Source organism: Solenopsis invicta, chromosome 1, assembly GCF_016802725.1.
Source record: "Solenopsis invicta isolate M01_SB chromosome 1, UNIL_Sinv_3.0, whole genome shotgun sequence".
Classification (NCBI taxonomy): Eukaryota; Metazoa; Arthropoda; class Insecta; order Hymenoptera; family Formicidae; genus Solenopsis; species Solenopsis invicta.
Genome location: NC_052664.1, coordinates 27,055,110 through 27,077,491, shown reverse-complemented (window position 1 = coordinate 27,077,491; position 22,382 = coordinate 27,055,110). Strand labels below are relative to the sequence as shown.

Here is a 22,382-nt window from a genome sequence, read left to right as displayed (position 1 = left end):
AAAAGAAGCTTGAGAATAGCCATGCTTGCGATTTAGCTGATACGTCGCCATCTCTACAATGTGGACCTAAGTACGTCACTCGCGACTGTTGGCACACCTGCGAAAAGAGCGCCAAGTGTGCGTACAAACTTCCAATTTTTCCTATCTTAACGCCGCGGCTTTCGTGCGTTTCATTAGGTCGTCTTTTCGCGATTTATGCGAGCGCAATCGGAACGAGGCGCGAATACAGAAATGTAGCGGGGGAAAAAGGGGGGGGGGGCAAATAAACAATAGATATCTAGATACAAATGAATTGATTCGACTCACCGCTGGTTGCTCCGTCTAGCTCTGTTTTGGCCGCACCTTTCTAACATTCGAGATCCAAGATCCTCCTTACGACGATGCTCCTCACGACGATCCTCCTCTTGATTCACACTTGGCACGAACGCGCGATACTCGCCTTCGACACTCCCGGTACTCACGCCAGTCGAAAACTGGAGATACGGAATACGGAGTAACAGAAAAGACGCGACTTTGTGCCATCTCGACCGACCGACCACCGTTGCCGTCTGAGCGACACGGAAGATCCAAGAGCCTTCTCACGACGATTCGTCTTGATTCTTGGTATGAACGCGCTAATACATTTCGCTTTTGGCAGTCACACTTGTCGGAAACTCGAGATACGGAAGCAACAGAGAAGATGCGAAACACGATTGAACGCGACACGATTTCGCATCCTTCGCATCGTGCATCTGACTGACGACGCGGATGCTACTGCACTTTCGACACTCTACGACACTCTCGAAACACTCGCTCGCGTCAAAAACTCGTACGGGACAACGAGGATGTGAGTTGAAATGCGCCGCAACGCGCCGCGACCTTCTGCCATCCTACCTAACCAACCGACTGCGTAGCACTCGTAGCACTGCGTAGCGGCGTGACGTATGACTCACGTGACCGGCGAGAGGCCGCGTCTACGCGTCGTTGCGCTGCTAGCGCCACCGCTACGCAGTACGCAGTGCCAGCAGTCGGTTGGTTAGGGAGCACGGTGGAAGGTCGCGGCGCATTTCAACTCGCACCCTCGTCGTCCCGTATGAGTTTTTGACGCGAGCGAGTGTTTCGAGAGTGTCGTAGAGCATCGTAGAGTGTCAAAAATGTAGCATCCGTCGTCAGTCGGATACGATGCATGGTGCAAAGTCGTGTCGCGTTTAATCGTGTTTCGCATCTTTTTCGTTGCCCGTATCTCGAGTTTTTGACGCGCGTGGCTATCGGGATTGTCTTTTTCTTCTTCTTGGACAATTCGGCACCCGCTTCTGAATTAATCGGGATTGTCGAAAGCGAAGTATCGCGTGTTCGTGCTAAATGTGAATCGAGACGAATCGTGCGTTGTGAGGAGGATCTTGGAGCTCGAACGTTCGAAAGCTGCGTCCGAGATGGAGCTAGACGGAGTGACTAGCGGCGACGGTGAGTTAATTTGTACTCGTATCTATTGTTATTCGTCCCTACAATTCGGTATTCGCGCCTCGTGGATATTGCGTTTGCGTAAATTATCGTCGGTACAGTGCAACAAATCAGTCAGTCGCGCGAAAGAGGTTAAAAGCGACTCGAAAATTAATTTATTCTGTAATATTCGAAACGCAACAAGTGGCGGGAAAACATGGCGGTGGCGCCCGTGCTGCGTTCTCCCGCCTTTTTCGACTTGCCATGTCGCGAATTGTCGGGGAGCACGTTGGAGTTGGTTTGTCAGATCTCTGACCGAGCCAGAACCGCTCTGAACCGCTCGGAATGCACCGGGAAGTGTCGAAACACGGTTTCAAACACGTAGGCATCGAAGAACGATTGATTTAACGCTTAAAACAAGCATGGATCCAAGTGAGATCGAGTTTCTCGGCGAGAAACAGCTGGTCAGCATAGTGCCGAACTTCAACTCCGACGTAATCTATCTGATCTCGGGTTCAGTGGGTCCGTTTCGTGCCGGGCTGCCTGTGAAGGTGCCGATTTGGCTCGCCATGTGTCTGAAGCAGAAACAGAAATGCCGTATCATCCGCCAAGAATGGATGGACGTCGAGAGTTTGAACGAGCGAAAGGACAACGAGAAAATGTCCAAGTATGCCTCTTCCAGTTTGTCATTTCTTGTTATCTAATGTGTTGTTTCATTTTCCTGCCGATTTTGTTTGTGCATTTTGAAACATGTGCAATCACGAAACTAATTGCCCGGTCACAGAATGTTGCGAGTTTATTTTATCGCTGGCAAAAATAAAAATCAGAGCGTAAGTCAAACAAGGAGAATAAGAGAAGCATAAACAGAACTTTTAGGAAATATGTGCAGGAAGCTATAACGTTTTATTATGTCTATTAATTTTTCTGAAAGTTTTGCTTACTTTTCTGTTACTTTCTTTTTTCATTTGATCTATGCTCCAAGGGATATTACAAATATATCAAATATTATTTTGTAGTGAAAACTTGAATGGAAATCCTTGCCAGTGATACATTTTTATCAAAAGCCAACTTAAATTTGAACTAAAAAAATTTCACTGGCCTATTATTAACAAAATTCTGTTGTTGTCTGATTTTATTTAAATAAAATTGCAACAGAAGAGTTGATTCTACTACAACTCTGTTTTTACATCTCTGTTTTAAAAATGTGTGTAAAATTATATGACAGAACAATATTAAATAAACAAGATAATCTTACATAGTTACAAAACTGATTATTTGAACGTGTAAAATATGGAAAGCTTATTTTGCTACAAATAAAGTGTATGGTTGCGATAGAAATATACCTGGCAAAGATTTTCACTTTTAATCAAATTTTTTCTAAAGAATTATAATATTTAGTAAATTTGTAGCATAAAATAAACTTTCTTTTTTTGTATCTATAATTTATTTTGTGACTGTATGTATGTTCAATTAAATTTCATAGTAATTTGATTTATTTGAAAGACCTATTCACAAAAATTTTAATCAGGTTGTTCACAGAGATGCCAAGTCATTATATGGACGAGAGTCAAATTTTGCTGAACATTGCAAATGATGATATTCCTGACGCAGATGGAATAAGGATTGCTGTGAAGGTAGGTAGATTCGACTGAATGTAATACGAGAGACATACTTATATGGAGGATAGAATTCATATGTAGGAATTTGTGTTGTAGGACATATGGGATATGAGAATGTCCAAGTTGCGCACGTCTGTGGATGCTTTCATAAAAAGTGAAGGAATGCATGCAAAACTGAATCATCTCACCACAATGGAGATTAGTGGTATACGTCCACTGTTACCGCATGCACTAGATCAAATGTTGCGGATGCAATCTGTAAGTATAGGTTTTCAAATTGACATGTTTATTTTCTCTGTAACACTACAATCATGACAAAACTAAAAAATTAGAATTTTCAAGTTGTCTGCAAAGAAAAAAGAATTCTGATAAGAATTGAATACACTGAATAAAGAGATAATGATACTTTTCTATTTCTGCAATCAGTAAACTAAATCATTACATCAAATTGTGTTTAAAAATTATATTATAAAATTTTAATGATTCAAAACATTCAATTAGAAAACTTTGTTAAAAGAGTTGTAGTAAATGATACGTGATGCAAGAACTTTTTATTAGCTTTATTTATCACTGCATCATCACTTATCATTGCTGTCATCATTTTTGTAGTATTGTATGTAAATCTTACTTCCATGGTTTTTATAGGCAGGAAGTACAAGTTCAGGAGAAACAAGTACCCAGCATAGCAGCAGTGGATATAGCAGTTTGTGAGGAAAATAATGTTTCATATTTACGTAAGTTATTTATATTAATGCTATTGTGATTTAGTCAATAAGATGTGAATATTTTTATAATTTAATCATACAATCAAGAAATTCTCTTCTAATGTCTATTTTTATTTGAATATATCCATATTTTATTATATATATATATATATATATATAATTCTTGATAGAAAGTATTAAAGTATTCGGCAATAAGTAGGAAAAAATTTAAGGAGTGATTTTAAATGATAAAATAAAAATATTAAAAATGACAAAATTTCTTTGGTTTTTTTTTTCAATTATAATGCACTTTATAGGCTTTTTACAAAACTAACATTTATAATTAAAAATAAAGTTTAATTGCAATTTTATTATTTTTGATTTTTGTTTTATCTCATTATCTAAAATCACTCTTTAAGTTTTTTTTCTCTTGTTCCCAAACACTATCGCTTAATACCTTTTAATATTCAATCATATCGCATCATATAGTATGCAAGGAATTAAGTACAAGATTTCTTTTATATGTGAATATTATATAACACTTTTATTAGCCAGCTCATTTTCAAAAGTTACATTCACTAGCATATATCGATCACATTTTCTCACTCTCACTATATATAATAAGTGCGTATTTACATCGAATAATTGAATCTGTTTCAATTGCTCGCTGTCCATTATCGTATGGCATTCCGCATATTTTATATTTACATTTGCTAACCTTATAGTACACGCAGTCCCTTAACAATCTTTGATTTTTTCTCCTTAAAAGTAATCGCGCGATCGTAAGGCCATTCATTAGAAAAATCGAGGCTCTCGTTTGTTACATTTTTCGCAATTATACATATAATTTGTGCAGGAATTATTAGAAAAACAGCGAAAATGTTCGCAAAATGTATAGCAATAAGTAGTAATTAATATTAAGTTTTTACGTGCTTCGATTATACATCACAAGAGATAAAGAAATTAGATGATGATAAAATCTCTTAAGAGAGATACAAATAATTAGGAAACTGAAAGAGTTAAATACAATCTGGCGCATTACACATTTGGCAGTGTTAATAAATTAATTGTTTTACAATTATCGGCAATATTTGCAATAACACGAGTTAATAAATGAGAACTGTCGCAATGCAGACGGGCGGTGGCATAGTTTCCCGTTTTCAGTTGATTTAAATTTGAACTATCGTGCATTATTTAAAACGACATAAGTACCATATGTCCCGCTCAAGCGAGTACTCGAAAATATCACATGAAGTCCGTTTCCAGAAACGTAGCGTTTCTTCAAAACGCGTTCCTTTAGACCGCTACGATTTTACTAGGATCCACTTTAACTCGAATAAACATGGTATCGTCTTTGACGAAGTGTCGTTTCTTCACCATCTCATGGGAAACAAATCTCGGAAAGCCGAAACCAAGAGAATCAGGCTCGCGACTTGGTCGCTGAAAGTTCTTCCAGGTCGGATCCGGTATGAAGCTTTCCACGATGTTGCAAGCCTTTTCCGCGATGACTGTCTGATCGAACATAGTGAACGATACGCTGTGCGAGAACGGCCATCGCAGAAGCGCATCGTATTCGCCGGGTAGGATCTTTATGTATATCGAGATGTGGCTGCCCTCTCCTGTTCCGTTCCCGTTTAAAAAAATGGAAGCCTATAAAATCGTATGATTTTTTAGAAAATTAAGATTTAATGTATAATTTCTTAATTTTAACTGAACAACAAATATATGAACAAATGTTCGAAAAAGGCACAGAACATTTACAAAATAATCAAATTAAAAAATTAAAGTCTATTTTGTACATTTGTGAGGCTGTTAACTATACTAAAAGGAATATGAGATCAAATGAATAGATTCATAAAGATGACAAAGATCAAGATAAATTTATTATTTAGGTATATTTTTAAATAATTTCTATAGCAATTCATAATACTTTATATTTAAGACTCTTATCTCACTAACTGCATTTAAACTAAATTTTGTGTAATGTTAAATATATAATTTACTTTTACACTTTATGTGAAATGATACGATTACACGAAAAATTCATCATATATTATTGCAAGTATAGGATTATATTATAATTATAATATTTATTATATATTTATTATAAATCGGCCTTCATGAGGCAGAATGTGTAACGTATACACGATTTCATTACGAATCAGGTGGCTTATTGTTAAGGTGCAACAGAGATATATGGCCGTGAAACAAATTTATAATTAAACTCCACTGACTTATACAATACTCAATTTACGCACCTGTAACTTGTATCCGTATTGACTAGTATAAAAAGGTGGACTGACGAGCTCCATTCCTTCCTTCGCTTTTGCTTCCAACATTTTGGCAGCATAATCCGTGATCTTCCATATAAGTGTGCCCGTGTAATTTAACGACAGCTTGCTAATTGCGGACTTCAAGCTGGTTATTTGATGTTGCTGCTTCGTCACCAGGCTACACATGAGACTTAAATGCATCTTTGCGGATTCTTCCAGATGTTTATCCAACGAGAACCTATTTCCCTGTTTCAAACAGATCGTGACGTAATGTTTTTTGAATTAGACTGAAAATAACACGAGAGGATAAGCCTCTCATTTAAACAAAGCAAATTATAAATAATTTAATATAAGTAATTTAATAGAATCGATTTCCCGAATCTTTAAAATTACAGCTTTATTTAATGATATAAAATATTTAATGATATCGATTTGCTTTATTTTCTATAGTAATTTATTCATTTATTTTTATTCTTGAAAAAGCGCGAGTTTAAAATTTGAAATTTTTATATTCAGAAAATTAAAATATATAAAGCAAATACTTTTTCATATTAGATGATATTGTACTTTAGTGTAGGATGCTAGGACATTTGATATACATATATAAGAATGAAAGAAGAGTCATATTAATCTCTTATTTCAAACATTGGGTATTCTATTTCGCAGAAACAAACCTGTTCCAACACCTGTTTTAATTTATTTACCTTTTATACAGCGGATATAAGCAATAACGTACGAAAAAATAGTACCTTGAAGCGGCAACCGGCGTCCTTGAACGTACAGGAAAGTAGATGCGTGGTGCAATGATCCTTCAGATGAACCTCGAGATCCTCTCGGGGTAGCACCGCGGTTTCGCAACGATGAGGACACGCAACTGGAAATCGACCGCATTTCGCGTGGTGAGCGCCGAGCGTATCGAAAACGAATTCTTTGTTACAGTAACGACAGGCAACTAGTCTCTTGGCGCACTCTCCCAGCTTGTGTTGGCCGAGGTGTCGCCTTTGCACCTTCATGCCACACTTGTTTTCGCAATAGAGAGGCTCGTAACCGCACGTCCCCGTGTGTTTCTGCAAACATGAGTTTTCACAATTATTGTCTGGAACCAATAATTTTTGAAGGAATCTTGAAAGTAAAAGTAATACATTTTTAAAAGTTTAAAATTTTAAAGAAGTAACATACTTAAATAGAATTAATTTATTTTGTGTAAAGATAATTAAGAAGAAAAAGAAAATAGTTAAATAGACGACATAATTTTTTTTTTTTTTTATTGTTATTGACGGTTGAAAACTTGAAGTCATTTCATTAATTCTCGCACGTGTCGGAATCCTTGTTATACCTCTAAAGTGTGTCCGGTAAATTCTTTGGCACAAAAGTCGCAACGGGCTCTGCGCTGAGCGCAGGTATACTTCAAATGGTCCTCCATGAGTACGCGGGGAATCATCGCGCCGCATTTATTGCCGCAAGGAACTGCATCGTGTTTACACGTGTTCAGGTGCGCCTGTGATAAGAGCAAAAACTAAATTTAATCGGGCCGCCGAGATTAATCCTCGTTCTGTAACACCGAGCACTCTTTTACGATGACTTTACCTTCAACTTCCTTAGTTCGTCCGACCATTTGCAACCGTCCTTGTGATGTATGCAGTATACGATGGAGCCCATTATTGCCTTTTCTGCCTCCGTGTCTTGGAAGTTCTGGAAAAGAGCAAGACGAGGGAGATATTATTTGCCTTCGTCTGCTCGCCGTTTGTCGAATCATAAAACGTAGAGCTGTCGGTGCGCGTATACCGTAATGTAACCCGAAATGTAAACGTCTGGATTATTAATGGATTAAAATCCGTAGTTTTCGAAGAATCTTTTTAGCGAAGTTCCGTTACCTCGCGCCAGGATCCTCTCTCCTTTTTCTACGAAATATATAATGTTTCAATTTTCAGGAAATAGATTCTGGTTGGATAAACATCTAGAAGAATCCGCAAAGATGCATTTAAGAATTTAAGTCTAATATGTAGCCTGGTAACGAAGCAGCAACATCAAATGATCAACTTAAAATCGACAATTAAATATTTTAATTTTTATTTCTAAAAAGTATGTTACAACCTAGAGTTGATATTTTCTCCATTCAATGGATCATAACGTCCAGATATTACATAATATTTTTAAAAGATTTACCAAATATTTATTAATTAAAATTAATTATTTGAATATTTTTTAAATATTTACGAAAATATTTTAAAAACATTTTTATGTTCTTAGATTAAACAAAGAGATCATAAAGATTTATCATAAATATTACATAAAAATATTAATGATATACGTATACAATATCTATAAAATGGTCTTTATAATATTTATTTAAAAAATAATAAATATTTATAAATATTTATCGTAAATATTGTGTGCTGTTTGGGAACATTATATTTCCATAAATTTTCGTAAATTGTACGCACTCTCATAAATTAACATGAATTACTTCAGTTTATCGGTGATTTAAGGAAAATTCCACTTGAATTAAAAACCGGTAGCTCTCTATTTTGAATCGTTTAATCGTGCAATTTATTTAAATTGCACTTTGTATTTGACCTCTAATAACCGGTAAATTATTTTCGAAGATGCCACTGGCTGAACTATTTCCCGTAATAGCAAAGTGCCTGACGCGAGGTGCAGCATCGTGGGAGATGCTACCTCGTGCAGAGAATCACGTGGGTGGTAGAAGTCAGAAATATTTTAAATCCATTGTCGCGTTGCTCGAGGAGCGATTGCACTATTGATGCACACAATTCCGTTTTTAAACTTATTTCGACAAATAGATCATTGCAAAATATATTTTCAGTATTATTAGATTGATATAATAATTTTTATCACTCAAAGTAATACGTAAAAAGTTATAAATATAGTTTACCATAAATTTATAGTTCGATAATCTTTTGCTACTTCGAATATTTTGCCGTATCTTAAGTAGATATGTAGAGGATTTCTAAAAATATTTCAGTTATGTCACATCGCTAGACAATCGTAAAAACACAAGTATGCGTGCTTCACTAAAAACATTAACAATTTTATTTTTCTGTTGCCCTCTCTTTCCTTCCTTCCCTTTCTTTTTATTACATTTATTTGTCGAAATAGTTTTCTTGAAAAGCGCGTTAGTTCGGGAAAAGCAGTTCGTGAGATACGATCAACCTTTGTACCATTCATGTACAAATGCATCCGGCGTATGAATGCGTGTGCGAACACGCTCGGAGGTGCTTGGAAGTTGAAACCTGCACGACCAGCAAGGTCGAGGAACCTAACGCAACCAGCCCAGCCGTTAGCGACGAGATATAAACAGAAAAGAAATGAAAGAGACAAACCTACCTTCTCTCTTTCGAGAGATTGCTCTCAAATATTTTATATCGAACGCTTCAAGAATGGAATGCACTTTGAAAGAAGAAGAGATACGTGATCGGGAGAAGTTGAATTTTATCTTGCCACGCGCTCGAAATAATATAAGTACGAAGCAATAAAGGAACGAAACACATCGTTTCGAACGCATCATAGACATTAAGATAAAATCACCCCAAAAAAATTTATAATGGAAAGGTAAAATTAGCAAAAAATCACATCATTATTATTAAAAAGGCTGAGGAGCAAAATTACAAAAAAAGAGAGAAATAGAGTTATTAATAATAATAAATATAACGTGAAATTTCTGCTCTACTAACGATAAGTCGTCCATTGTTTTCTTCTCGTGAGCGAGGTTCTTCTCGCGTTGTATTAGGTCCCTCGTATTAGAATACTAGGCATCGCGCGGCAGGTAAGCATGACGTTACGGTAAAGTAACGGACAATCGATCTTCGCATGTTCCACTTACTCTTCGTGCCTTACAGCACCGAATGTTCAATATTCATCATTCAGTGTCATTACCATCATAAACGTTTCGATCGACGTAATTTATGCAACATGATTTTTCCTTTTCGCCTGACCTCGACGAATCATATAAGAATCTTGTTCGAGATCCGTGTTGTGTAATACAACAAGCGAATCTTAATGTAATATTCACGATTATTCCATATTGTTTCTTCAGATTATCCAATTATATTTCATTATTTTATTATTTCTTCATTTTAACGAAATGTGAAGAAATAATAAATATTACGAAAAATGAAATTAAAATCCGATTAAGCCACATTTATATATCTCTTATAATATTTGTATCGGACAGTGAAGCTATAGTTTAATACGCAAATTTAAGATAATTAAACAGATTTGGCGATATAGTAAAGAAGTGATGCTAATCCTAAAACATTATTATCCTAAAAGCATTATTATAATTTGCTATATCATATCAAATTAAATTAAACATTTATAATTAAATAGATGTTGATGGTACAGCACAGAAATTATGTCTCAAAATAATTATAATTGCTTTCAGACGCTTACAAAAGTGTTTCAATAAACTGATCAGCTGTATCGATAACTAATATAGTAATCATACATATAATTTGAAACACTTTCTCCAGAAAATTATAATTTAAGATAACAAATTATACTTAATAATAACAGATATAATTGTTTTGCTATATCATCAAATTTGCTTATTTATAAATATTAAACTTGAGTAACAAGTTACAGCTTTGCTGCATCAATTAATCTTTCTTTCCGTGCAATATTCTCAGGCTGTTTACCGAAATATTTTTAATGTGTCTGTATTCGTTGACGTACTCGACAATGTAAACGACTAAATTACACCTTACGTTCTCCTTGGCGACATCAGGATATTCCCACGAATCGACTGTTGCGAACTCGCGCTCCATTCGAACGGCCGTCTCTTTTCGGAGCCGAACGTGTGCGACCTTGGTCAAAAATTAACATACGACGCGACGTGCGTTGATCTCACCGCCTTTGCGTTCCCAAAAACGGTCGAATCCTCGATCGAATAATATCAAAGATATAAGTGATAAAAATGGATTGCTTTAGCTATTCAGAGCACAGTAAAATTACTAATAAAATCACCTTTTAACTCTTTCATATTCCGAATACCTACGGCCAGGGTTGACAGGAAAAGTCCAGTAAGTGGAAAAAACCATGGTAAATTCCGGACTTTATCTCATAAACTGGCAAGAACTAAAAAAGTGACTATTAAATAAAATATATTTATATGCAAAAGAAATATTTTTGCTGTAATCTTATGAATCTTATATATATAATCTTATATAATTAATGAATTTTATATAAACCAATAAAATCTGTCTAAATTAATATACGTAATTAAATGCAAAATAGTATTATATGTAATAGTAAATAATAGTAGTAATTAATAGTAATAATAGTAATATTAGAAATAATTAAATAGTAAAATTTTATGTTTACCAATGTTTACCAATCATTAACGTCTTTGCGTTCGCCATTTAACATTTTATAAGAAAAAACTAATTTATTTGTTACGTCAATTCCTAATCTATTACAAATTTTGTTTTGGATGAAACTTAGATTGGAGAATACTCTCTCTCTCTATTGACGCTGAACTTGCTGGACAATTATGTAAATGCATGATAAAATTAACGAAATCTTTGGGCAAATTATATTTAAAATAAAAAAATTATATTAAAATATATTTAAATTATATTTAATTATATTTAATTGTATTAAATTATATTTATTATTATTTTTGCCAGTTTTTTTCCGGAAAATACCGAGTTTTTACCACTGGCATGGACTTTATCAAAAAAATGTGTAATTTTGGCAACCCTGCCTACGGCTTCATTATTGCTTAACCATTATTTTGCTAAATTGCTAATAAATTTAGTGTTTTTGATCCTTATTAAGCTTCAAACACTCAAAAAAATCTTTTACTGATGTAGATAAATTTCTAGGTATCACAATAAAAATTTATTGCTATTTTTGTATCTGCTAAAATATTCTTTGTCGTATACATAGAATTTACATCAGCAACATTTTATTTATCTTTTTAGAAAATTTAGGTCTCATTGCTAATTACACAATCAAATTTTATAACAAGGATGATTAACATGAAAACAGAAAATTCTTTCTTTAAATTTTACAAGCAATTCAGATATAAATTCTGTCTGTTATTTAAATTGGTTAAGTACTAAACATATGCGATATCATAATATTTGTCGGTCATTTATCTATCTTAGTTAATTTTTTACAATCCAAAATTGTAGCTGTATTTGCAAGACCTTTTTTTTAGAAAATAGACGTAATTCGAAGCTTAATAAGATCGAAAACGAAAATTAAACGATATTTTATATATATATATATATTTATAATTATTTAATATCGAATTATTTTATATATATTATAAAATTAAATATTTTTTATTAAAGATAAAAGTATATTAAATTATTTCCATATAATTTTATATATATATATATATATATATATATAAAATTTATTAAAGATTTATAATTTATTTTGTTATTACTATTATTAATTTATTTAATTTTTAGTTTTATTGTATGTAGTAAACACGAATTGTATAATCCACGATATATATTTCGGATTTTTATATTTCTCTTGAAAAGAAATATTTCAAGTTTCTATAATTTGCAAAATACTATTGTCCTGTATTCTTTACAAATTTCATAGAAGTTTTTGTTCTTTAAAAAAGTCTACTTCTTTTTCTTTTTTATAAAAGAAGTCTGGTTTATTGTTTATACATTCATCCTTTAATTTAATTATACATGGCACCGATTTTCAAGCAGTCTCCGTCCTCGAACATTATATAAACTGGATACATTATATAAAGTAGATTCTTGAAGAAAAATTCATGAAGAGCGATGTTTACTCCGATATTTCTTTCGCGCGTGTCCTTGAACGATTACCACATATTGCTACAAAAAGATGTAGATCGAGGACATAAGAGATAAGAGATACGTGTCCATTTGTATCACGAAAGATAGTAATTATTACGTTAGCTCTAGGTGCGTCTACGTGCGATATAGGATGCGCGCACGAAACCATCGAGGTTCTCGCGCGGCTTCCCTTCGCAGCGGGCTGCGCCCATGCCGCGGAGCGTAACGTTCTCGTTCACTCGAACGGCGGAGAGTTCATCGTCGTGGAATGCGCGACGAGGAACAATGCGCGAGGAAGAGGAGGAGAACGCGCGTACGCGAAGCCGCGCCACTTCCGGCGTAGACCGACCGGAGAACCCCGCCGCCGCTACCACCGTCGTCATCATCGTCATCGTCCTCGTCGTCGTCGTCGTGGGAAGAGAGGGGACGAGAGAAGGAAAGACAGAGAGAAGCCGAGAGCTTTTAATATAACACACGGTAATTGCCGCTTGTTGTACTAAACGTAACCGTCGTCCCGCGTTATCTCGCATTCTCGCATTCCCGAGCAGCGGAGGATGACACGGGGGGAACCACAAAAGGTCGCGACGATTGCGGATGTGCGCGCTCTCACTTCGACTTGAAACGCGCGTTCCGCAGTTGAACGAATACGAGTAAGTGAACCCCAGGATCGACGCACCAGGCGTATCGGTTTAAGAATTCTTCTCCCTGGGACGAAAATGTACCTTCCAACTTTCTAATAGCCTTATTGAATTCGCTAATCTGCGTTGTACAATGATCGTATCTTCTGTTCATACATTTCACATGATAGAGAAAGAACGGTGTTTAGAATTGCTTCGTTTAGACTTCGACGAAATAATTCTGAACGGGATTCTTTCCCGTTGAAAATAAATGTTTAAATTTAATTTTTATAAAAATTATAACGTTGAATTGTATATGTATTTAAAATTTAATTTTCATGGAAATTATAACATTGAATTTTATTTGAGAGACTTTCTTAACTGGAGAATTAAAGACGAATGTAATAGTTTTAGTTTTTTTTAGACAAGAATGAAAAGATCTACCCATTGAAATTAATATTTCCAATTGTTCATTAACTTTTTATGTGAATAACCATTTCTGCCAATATAAATTAAGTATAATCGATTTAACTTGCTCTTTATTTTCTTCTAACACTTAGAAGTCTGATGTCCATTTCTACCAATGTAGATTAACTTTGTAATATCAGTTTAATTTACTCTATTTTTTTCCTAATTCTTAAAATTAGGAAAAGATAAAAAAAGATAAAAAATAAATTTATACTAATAGAAATGGAAATAAGAGTTCAAAAATACAGAATTCAAATTCTAAAGTCTCAGAAATTTCCATTTACTTTGTTAAGGCTGCGTTTGCTAACATCAGTTAACTGCAATTTATCGTATTCTTTTCAGAGTCAGGGATCCGGAAATTGCGGTGAGTACGTCAATTATGAAATACTCGGGTCTTCTTTTAACTACAAGTACTTCGCGTCACCGCCGTTCGTTCGGATCGAGCGATATCGTCCCCGACGCGACGATAGAGAAGGAGCCGCGCAACGGGAGGAGAGGTCGAACGACTTCGGAAGCGGTCGAGGCCATCTGTTACGCTCGGTTCCCACGCTTCCGCTGCCCGCCGGTCGTGCCTTGCGCCCGGCATTTTATGCCAGTGAGACGGCACCGGGCGCTCACGCACGAAATTCCACGAATCATACGGGCGCGAAGAAAAAGCTGAGCTTTATCGTCGTCGTCGTCGTCGTCGTCGCCGCCGCCGAGTTTGCGTAGCATCTGGCGACAATATCGAAACGCTGCAACTGTCAAGAAGAACCGTTTTTCCAACGCGGAATCTCGCGCAACGCATCTTGGAGTCAACGATCTCGACATAAACTTATTCTCGGTGTTCTCGCCGGAAACGACTTTGATATCGGAAATCGCCGTTTCCGTTCATGCACTTAACGGTGAATTTCTCTTTTTCTTCCTCCGGGCACGATTTACATTTCATTGTCATCGCGAAAACGATCGTAAAAAAACGAAATAAAGATACATCATCTATGTTCACACATATATGTTGTCTACAAAAATATGTTAGCTATTTCGAAAAAAAGCATCGTTATTTTGTTAACAGCACTAGCTTTGCAAGAGGTTAATGAAAAGCAAAAAAAAGGAAAAAAAAGAAAAACGAGACAAAAAAAATAAAAAAATAAAAATTAAAAAGAAACATGTCAAACCTCGTCGGTAATTATAGGCGCTTTGTCCATGGTGTCGTTGATCGGGCTGGGCGGTGACGTGGGACTAGCACTGGGGCTTACGTGGAAAACCTTGGACTCCTTGGCGGGTCTCTGTGGTGACACCCTCGCTGGGAAGCTCAGGGTCTTGGTCCACTGCGACAGACCGCGCACCATCTTCAAAGTTAAAGGCACTAACGTCACTCGCGCAACCGAGATGACTCGGGTCTGTTGTTGGTACCATTCAATTTCGCGGCTCGCGAAAGAGGGACATGGTCGTCGCCGTTCCCTACTTAAATCGCGTTCCCACGGACTCCGAGTGATTCACACTTCTTACTCGCGATCGTTTTCCCGAGAAGTCTCGTGACTCGAGACGATTTGAGTGTCGCGGTCGTGACACTCAACAGGAAGTTGCCTGCCCTACAGTACAATTCGACCTGACTCGACTCCAAGTAAACCTCGGGAAATCTGCCAAACGCGGACCTACTCAAGTAGACGGTAGTACGCCACACGACTCGGTAACGCACAAGACCGAGTTCACTGATGGACTGACACGCAAGCTGTGACTAGCTCTGCAATTCCTCTGGACCCCATCATGGTGTCGATGGGGACGACAGTAGTAGTGGTGGTTGCGCCGATGGTGGAGGAGGAAGAGGAAGAGGTGGCGGAGAAGAAGAAGAAGGACGAGGAGCGAGAGGAGGAGGACGAGAAGGGGGAAGAATCGGTCGCGAGCCAGAAGAGCCGTTGGAGCAACCGGGAGACTGGCTCTGCAAAGGATGGTGCATGATGCGATCATGCGAATGTAGTTTCCCAGTTTCTCGTTTTACCCGCAGTCATTATCCCCCGTAACTTCCTGAAATCTCTCCCAAAAGAGTGTGGGAACTTGAAATAATGAATGACGAAGGCGATCGCGAGCGAGCGATCTGTTTCATAGATTGTAATATAGTTTATATAGTAAATATACTTTTAGATTTCAATATAGTTTGAAGTTTCGTAAACGATTTTGTCAACGTTGATAATATTATTTAATTGGATTATTTAGAATCTTATCTTTAGGAAGTGGAAAAAGATAAAAAAAAGGACTATTTCAGATTAACGTTAAAACACGTTGAAACCGGTCTTTAGACTAATCCGCCCCCGCAAGAATAGACTTTTGTTTTGGGAAGATAACTGAAGGGAAACATAATAACTGAGAGAAGAACACTGTTGGGAAGCGGAAAGGAGGGAGAGACAGGTCGTGAATGAAGGAGCATGTGCATATAAAACAGGAATGCGCTCTCTCTTTTGCCTTCTCTCGCTTCCTCTCAGGTGGTGAGCAGGTACGATCCTGTACAATCCTGCAGAGACTGGCTCTCAAAATGTTTGCTTAGATCATTCCGTCATAATTAAGACGTTTTGCTTTTAATTTCGTTACAAAAGACAATTGCCTAAGTATGTTTCTGCACTTTTTGATCATCAGAAATCGAGGAATTTACGCGGTGTTGCGCAATTCCGTGAGCATAAAGAAACTGATCGGCGTGCGAAAGAAGCTTTAGGAAAGAGTCTGATTTCCATCCTGATACCAGAATGGCCCTTTAAGAGACAAAGAGCTCTATCGACGACGTGATCAAAAAGGACAGAAAGAGACGTGTTGCTAACTGCAGGTTTGTGGAGTAGCGAGTGAAGGTGGAGGGGGAGAGAAAAAGAGAGAGGAGAAAGGTGGGGGAATAACGACATCGGCGAACCTATATTGCCGCCCGGTATGCACCGTGCATTCAACTGTGCGCGGACCGGATCTAACCCAGCTGCGGCCTTCTTCGACCTTCCCCCCACCGATGATCGACGAAAGGGGGAAGCTCCAGCCTCTCTTGGCCGGCGACCGGCCATGCCAAATCTTCTGACAATCGCGAAAACGATCCGCCCGTGGGATCACGGGCTTGCCGTGAATTACCGACCACAAAGTCGAATAAGCCGTTCGAATAAATATCTACGCGTGCACGTGCCTCGCACGCCAACCGTCCCTCGCCATCGTCCCTCTTCGAGTCGCTTAAATTTGAAGCGCAACGCTAAATAATATTACCGCTATTGATTTCTCTTAATATCTTTGTTTAATATTTTTATTTATCTAGCTCTCTACTTTTTTTTTACTAAACCATTTCAGAAATTTTTTATACAGAGGTATGTGCAAATATGATAACGATATTTTTTTGGAGATGCTGATTTCCAGGATTGGATCTTTAAAAATAAAAGTTATAATTGACAGATGACAGAGATTATAAAGAAACGAAGAAACGATAGTGAAATCTAAAAAAATTTTTGGACGAGTTAAAATCTTTTTATACTTATATGTCTCATCAAAAATTATCTTTGAAACATCCAACTTCCGCTTTATCGAAAAACGATATATTTTTATAACATAGAAAGATTACAAGGGTATACATTACTTATTGTTAACAGAACGATTGACCGTATCTCTGAATGTCGAGAGGCAGCTCTTCAATCTTTTGATGGTCACACATATGTCGAGCTGAACTATTCGAGCTAACAACTAACAATAAGGACAACAATGTGAAAACGATTTTTCTATATTATTTGATATTTAAAATTAAACATGACAAAGGTAACATTTTTAAAGTTAACGCTATATTATTCAATCTTTTAGCGATTATGCGCTTGTACGAGTACTTTGCATCGCGTGCATCTGTCCTTCGATCACGTGGACTGCAGGTGGAACGTGAATGTGCGCGAGCACAATCTATACGATCGCGATTCGATCGGACAGTTTTCTCTTTCGAGGTAAGGATTTTCGTCGAGTACGCGTCCTGTGGCCCAGACGGGGCACAGGATACAAAGGTGTGTCTCGTCGAAGCGCGCCGACGATACGAGGAGCACCTGGCAAGGCGATGGGAGGGATCGAGCACATGCGGAGGATAGGAACGGAACGCGCACACCGTCCGGGGAGTAATGTTGGGAAGTGTGCAGCTGTCACAGCAGCTGCGAACCTCCTTCTATATCTCTCTCCTCCTCTTGCCCGATGACCGGCAGCTTTCCTCCGGCGCCTCCTGCACCTTTTGCCTCGCATCGGCTGCACGCCGCCTAATTCCTGCCTTGGCATACTGATTTCTTTACGGATTTTTACACTCCTTTGTCGCAGTAAATTCGTGAACGCAGCTGGGAGCCATACCGGCATAGCAACGGAAGATCAAAAGTTCGCTTAGGCACGTATCGGTGATTAAACTAGACTGTGACGCATGCTTTAAAGGACTTTATGACATCCTTTAGATTCAGACATACTTTAGATTCTCTTCGTGCCTTTCTTGCCCCGGAGGCAAATAATAAAAGTCTATTAGAATGAGATAACGTCTTAATAAACATATTTATTACATTGATTGCATCAATATAATAAATGTAAATGTATTTTGCTCAATACGATGACTTACGAGCCTCTACTAAACTTCTTTTACTCCCATCAGTATCGTGTGTTCCTATTACATTTAAATCTGTATTACTCGTGATATAATAGACTCAAATGACAGTGTGATCGATTTTTCTGATAAAAGGTTGATAATTGGAATTATTAATTTTTATAAAAAAACTATTTTTACGTTTCGATTACATTTATATTTTCTTCACCGTACATTGATTAATATATTACATTTAAGGAAACGCTTATTTCGATCGTTCTAAAATAAATTGTTGCTCGAGTATAAGTCGGCGACTGTGATGATTTATTTTATGCCGTAGAGAGACCCGCATCTTAATTCCGTTTCAAAGGCAACTACCATCATCGCGAGAAAAAAAAAGCATATCCTTGCTTCTTTCTGAGACGAAGAGCCTGCATCTGTGTCCGTATCAGCTGCCTCTTGTAAGACTAAACTTCCTATCCTGCCCACACATCTGCTCTCTTACGGCATCTGTAATGTGCGTTGTGTGACATATCTCCACAATGAAAACAGACGAAGCGGTACGTATTACAATACATTCAATGATCTTCAATTCTAAATTTTCTTCTATACTTTGTGTATTACTAATGATATCGTAAAACGCATGATGTTGATTTCATTTTAGTCTCGTAATCCAATTTTGCTTTCATTGTACGTAGATACATATGAATCATTCAATCCAATTCAATTTTTGTTCCATCATTGCATGACTATTCGCTGAATACTAAATAATGATATAGTCGATTTAAACGGACAGTTTTGTTGGAATAATTTTCTTGAATAACAAAAAATCGAGAAAATAAATTGTATTCTTGTCCTATATCTGTATATGGACCTTTACGGTCACTTGCGATTATTTACGCTTGCGTAATCGACGCTAGTATAGCGCAGAAGCGCAATGGAAGACTCGTGTCGCAAAACAGCCAGGTGAAAGGAAAGTTTCGCAGCGTTTCGTATACTCGATAAGTTAGTGGATTCTTCAGGATAATGTCAGACGTATCTTCGACATATGCGCTTATCTTGGACCTTGAATCGAGTATCTGTCTCCGTTTCAATCGTGATAGCATTTTTCAGAAGATTTCCAGCTGTAGCTCTTGTTATTATATACATTATAAGGAAAATAAGGATTAAGAGATTAAAAATTAAATTTCACATCTCTATCTTTCTCCAATCCTTCACTCTTATCAGACCACGATGATTCCTCAGCGCATTTCTGGTGTGTGTCTTTTTATATTTTACACAGATATATGGGATCTATAGTTTAAACGCCGATTTTGAATGGCTTTTTAGAGTTCTCATGGCAAGATACTCCAAACCACTGTTTACCACTGTTTGCCATTGTCTTCCACGAGGTAGCGATCGAGTAAAATCAGATCTGTAGAATCCTGATCAGTGGGATTTGAATATGGGTCTTTAGCACAAAGAGTAGATGCTCAACTCTCTGCGCCACGATCATTACAGTACTACAATGATAAGTTTCATATATTTATATAAATAGTTTATATCAAGATTACACAATATCTATAAAAAAAAATTTCCATTTTTTAAAATAAGCTATCTGCAATCTTCTGATGAAGTTGAGATTAAATCGAGATTAATTCGAGATAAAATATCAATGGTTCTGACAATGATCAAACGCCTAGAGAAAAGTATTTTCGAATAAAAAAACATTTGTTTGATTCAAAGAAATTTCTGCATTGCTATAAAGAAAAGTTTCTTTAATTTAAAGAAAAATTTTGGTTGTTACTTTTATTAGAATTAAAGAGATACAATATTCGTTCGGATACGCAACGCAAATATTTTCATTTCAACTTGAAAAGAACCAAGTTAAAGAAACGATTTTATCAACATAATTTTTCTCTAGGTGAATTACGTTCTTCACACACGATAGGTCGTCTTGTCTTTCTATTTTTTTTTTGTTTGTTTTACATCCCAACACTGCTATGCCCCGAAGGTACTCAATATGTTCTAATCAGACTATATATTCTCAAGCCAGGAAATTGGGGCAGCCACAGAGCAATCGGTACGCGCAGCTGTCGACGACTTCCAAAACGTGTCGGACGGCGGCAGCTGCCGTCGAAGCGCGGCGCATTACCGCCCAATTCGATCAGCGGAACGCCGATCGGGTGCGCTCCGACTGATACAGTCGGATGCATTAAAACGATGCCTGGATCATAAGATCCGTGTATTCGCGAGGACACTTCGACGCGAATCACCTGGTTCTTCGCGAGCACGGTATGGACCGTGCAATTAATTGCATAAGTACGGTCGCCTCTCAAGTGTGCCACGAGCGAATCTCACCGCCGGGTACGAACGGTAAGAGACACCATTTCTGCACCTGCGTGTACGCACGATAACTGCGTGGCCGACACGTAGATAAGGGAAAGTTAAGGCTTTGCGAAGTCGACCGCGCGAAAATGCCGATATCTTCGTTTGCTGGGCTCGCGAGAGACGGTGGAAAATGTTAGACGAGCTAAGGACGTCATTAGACGAACATTGAACTCTTAAAACATATTACTTACTCTAGAAATTTGCAAGTTTTTTAAGTTAGATTACTCAAAACAATTTATAATATATAGAATATATTTTTTTCTTTTGCAATTTTTTTTGTGTGGATAAATTTTTAACTTAAGAGAAGAAGTTAATAAATTAAAGTTAACGTACGCGGAAATAACAATTTTGCTATTGTAAAATAATTATAAATCTGAAAATAACTATGTTAAACCATTAAAAAAATTGAATCGGATTGTTAACTTGGTTAAGGGGATGCTAAAGTCGTCCTTTTTTACCGACCAAACGTTAATTTTCGGGCACGCCGTTCTTCTAATTGCATTTACAAATTTAAAAATCCTTTTCCACAATTAAAGTATAGACAGTAATGTATAACGGACGCTATATAAGGATAAAAAAACAAAAGAATTTGAAAATAATTTTCCAATTTTTTTCATTTTTATTATCCTTATATAGCATCCGTTATACATTACTGTCTATACTTTAATTGTGGAAAAGGATTTTTAAATTTGTAAATGCAATTAGAAGAACGGCGTGCCCGAAAATTAACGTTCGATCGGTAAAAAAGGACGACTTTAGCATCACCTTAAAACTGTTTGTAGCAACATTATCATGCTTGAGCGTTCTACATGATTATTTTGATGGCTCAACATAAAATTATTTTCTAATCTGTATCTAGCTAAATTTTTAGGTGCTACATTAAAATTATTCTTTCCGCGTTTCAAAAATAATTAGTTAAAGTTAAAAATTAAAATAAACCAAAAGCTAAAAGTTATTAACTTTTCAATTTTATTATTCAACTTTATTAATTAATTTTAACTTTTTAACATAGTTAACCAACTCTGTGCTTTTAAAGAACAATTTTTTTTCCATGTTATCATTAATCAAATTTATAATTTTATTATCCATAATTAGAGCTATCAAATGTCACAGTATAGCGACAGGAAAATAATTTCTATAAAAAATGTTCATAAAAGAGGAGATAAGTGAAAGAAATTAAAATCTCTTAAACTAAAATTATAATCGTGCAAATCATATTCTATTACAACATACTAATAATACATTTTTTTTTCATTTTTTTCTATATTTTCTTAACATAAAATATATGTTCATTTTACTTTTACTTTAAATCAAATCTTAAAGTAGGTCTTTGGTAGTTCTATGCGTAACGTCTCCAGTTATGAAATTGTATTGCTTACCGTTTCGGATATCCGGTTGACATTATAGGTAGATACATTCAGTTGTCCACGTCGGGAAACCAAAAATAGGCGTCGTAGAGATAAGCCAATGGCTCTTTAATATAATATAACAGCATCAACTGGTTGTGTCGCAAATCCTCGAGCGTAATCACGAAATTCTCGCACCGGATTGAATATTTTGACCTTGCTTCCAAAATCTCCTTTCAATCGC

At 36.6% G+C, this 22,382-nt stretch overlaps 3 protein-coding genes across 5 annotated transcripts in view; 1 reads left to right on the top strand and 2 right to left on the bottom strand.

The window, feature by feature from the left end:
- The window catches only part of LOC105202108 (DNA-directed RNA polymerase II subunit RPB11), a 53,717-nt gene extending 52,922 nt beyond the window's left edge, over positions 1-795 (bottom strand). Inside the window, exon 1 of the mRNA XM_039452838.1 lies at positions 307-795. Within this exon, the coding sequence (XP_039308772.1) occupies positions 307-353 (47 nt within the window). The 5' untranslated portion in view covers positions 354-795. The remainder of the gene's footprint in view (positions 1-306) is intronic.
- Positions 796-1,618: 823 nt separating this feature from the next.
- On the top strand, positions 1,619-14,330 carry LOC105201955 (probable DNA replication complex GINS protein PSF2). 3 transcript variants are annotated; one of them, XR_005575413.1, is made up of 6 exons: positions 1,619-2,086; positions 2,948-3,053; positions 3,135-3,296; positions 3,684-3,772; positions 12,927-13,280; positions 14,231-14,330. XR_005575413.1 is itself a non-coding variant. In XM_039452824.1 (5 exons), the coding sequence occupies exons 1-4, from the start codon at positions 1,842-1,844 to the stop codon at positions 3,747-3,749; spliced, it is 579 nt and encodes a 192-aa protein (XP_039308758.1). In that variant the 5' UTR covers positions 1,619-1,841; the 3' UTR covers positions 3,750-3,772; positions 12,927-13,687. The 3 variants fall into 3 exon arrangements, 2 of the variants coding, with proteins under 2 accessions (XP_039308758.1, XP_011168558.1); XM_039452824.1 differs by lacking the exon at positions 14,231-14,330 and having other exon boundaries at positions 12,927-13,687; XM_011170256.3 differs by lacking the exons at positions 12,927-13,280; positions 14,231-14,330 and having other exon boundaries at positions 1,621-2,086; positions 3,684-3,868.
- On the bottom strand, positions 4,259-22,309 carry LOC105201954 (TNF receptor-associated factor 4). Its single transcript, XM_011170255.3, has 7 exons — positions 22,172-22,309; positions 15,043-15,216; positions 7,603-7,707; positions 7,352-7,513; positions 6,765-7,082; positions 6,001-6,261; positions 4,259-5,392 (listed from the first exon to the last, which is right to left on the bottom strand). The coding sequence occupies exons 2-7, from the start codon at positions 15,214-15,216 to the stop codon at positions 5,039-5,041; spliced, it is 1,374 nt and encodes a 457-aa protein (XP_011168557.1). The 5' UTR covers positions 22,172-22,309; the 3' UTR covers positions 4,259-5,038.
- Between the last annotated feature and the right edge of the window lie 73 nt (positions 22,310-22,382).

Coding starts and splice junctions, on each gene's coding strand:
- LOC105201955 (XM_039452824.1), top strand. CDS start 1,842: ATGGATCCAAGTGAGATCGAGTTTCTCGGCGAGAAACAGCTGGTCAGC. Junction 3,054..3,134: donor GAATAAGGATTGCTGTGAAG/GTAGGTAGATTC, acceptor TTTGTGTTGTAG/GACATATGGGATATGAGAAT. Junction 3,297..3,683: donor AAATGTTGCGGATGCAATCT/GTAAGTATAGGT, acceptor TGGTTTTTATAG/GCAGGAAGTACAAGTTCAGG.
- LOC105201954 (XM_011170255.3), bottom strand. CDS start 15,216: ATGGTGCGCGGTCTGTCGCAGTGGACCAAGACCCTGAGCTTCCCAGCG. Junction 7,708..15,042: donor CGCCTATAATTACCGACGAG/GTTTGACATGTT, acceptor GCTCTTTTCCAG/AACTTCCAAGACACGGAGGC. Junction 5,393..6,000: donor AATACGGATACAAGTTACAG/GTGCGTAAATTG, acceptor ACGATTTTATAG/GCTTCCATTTTTTTAAACGG.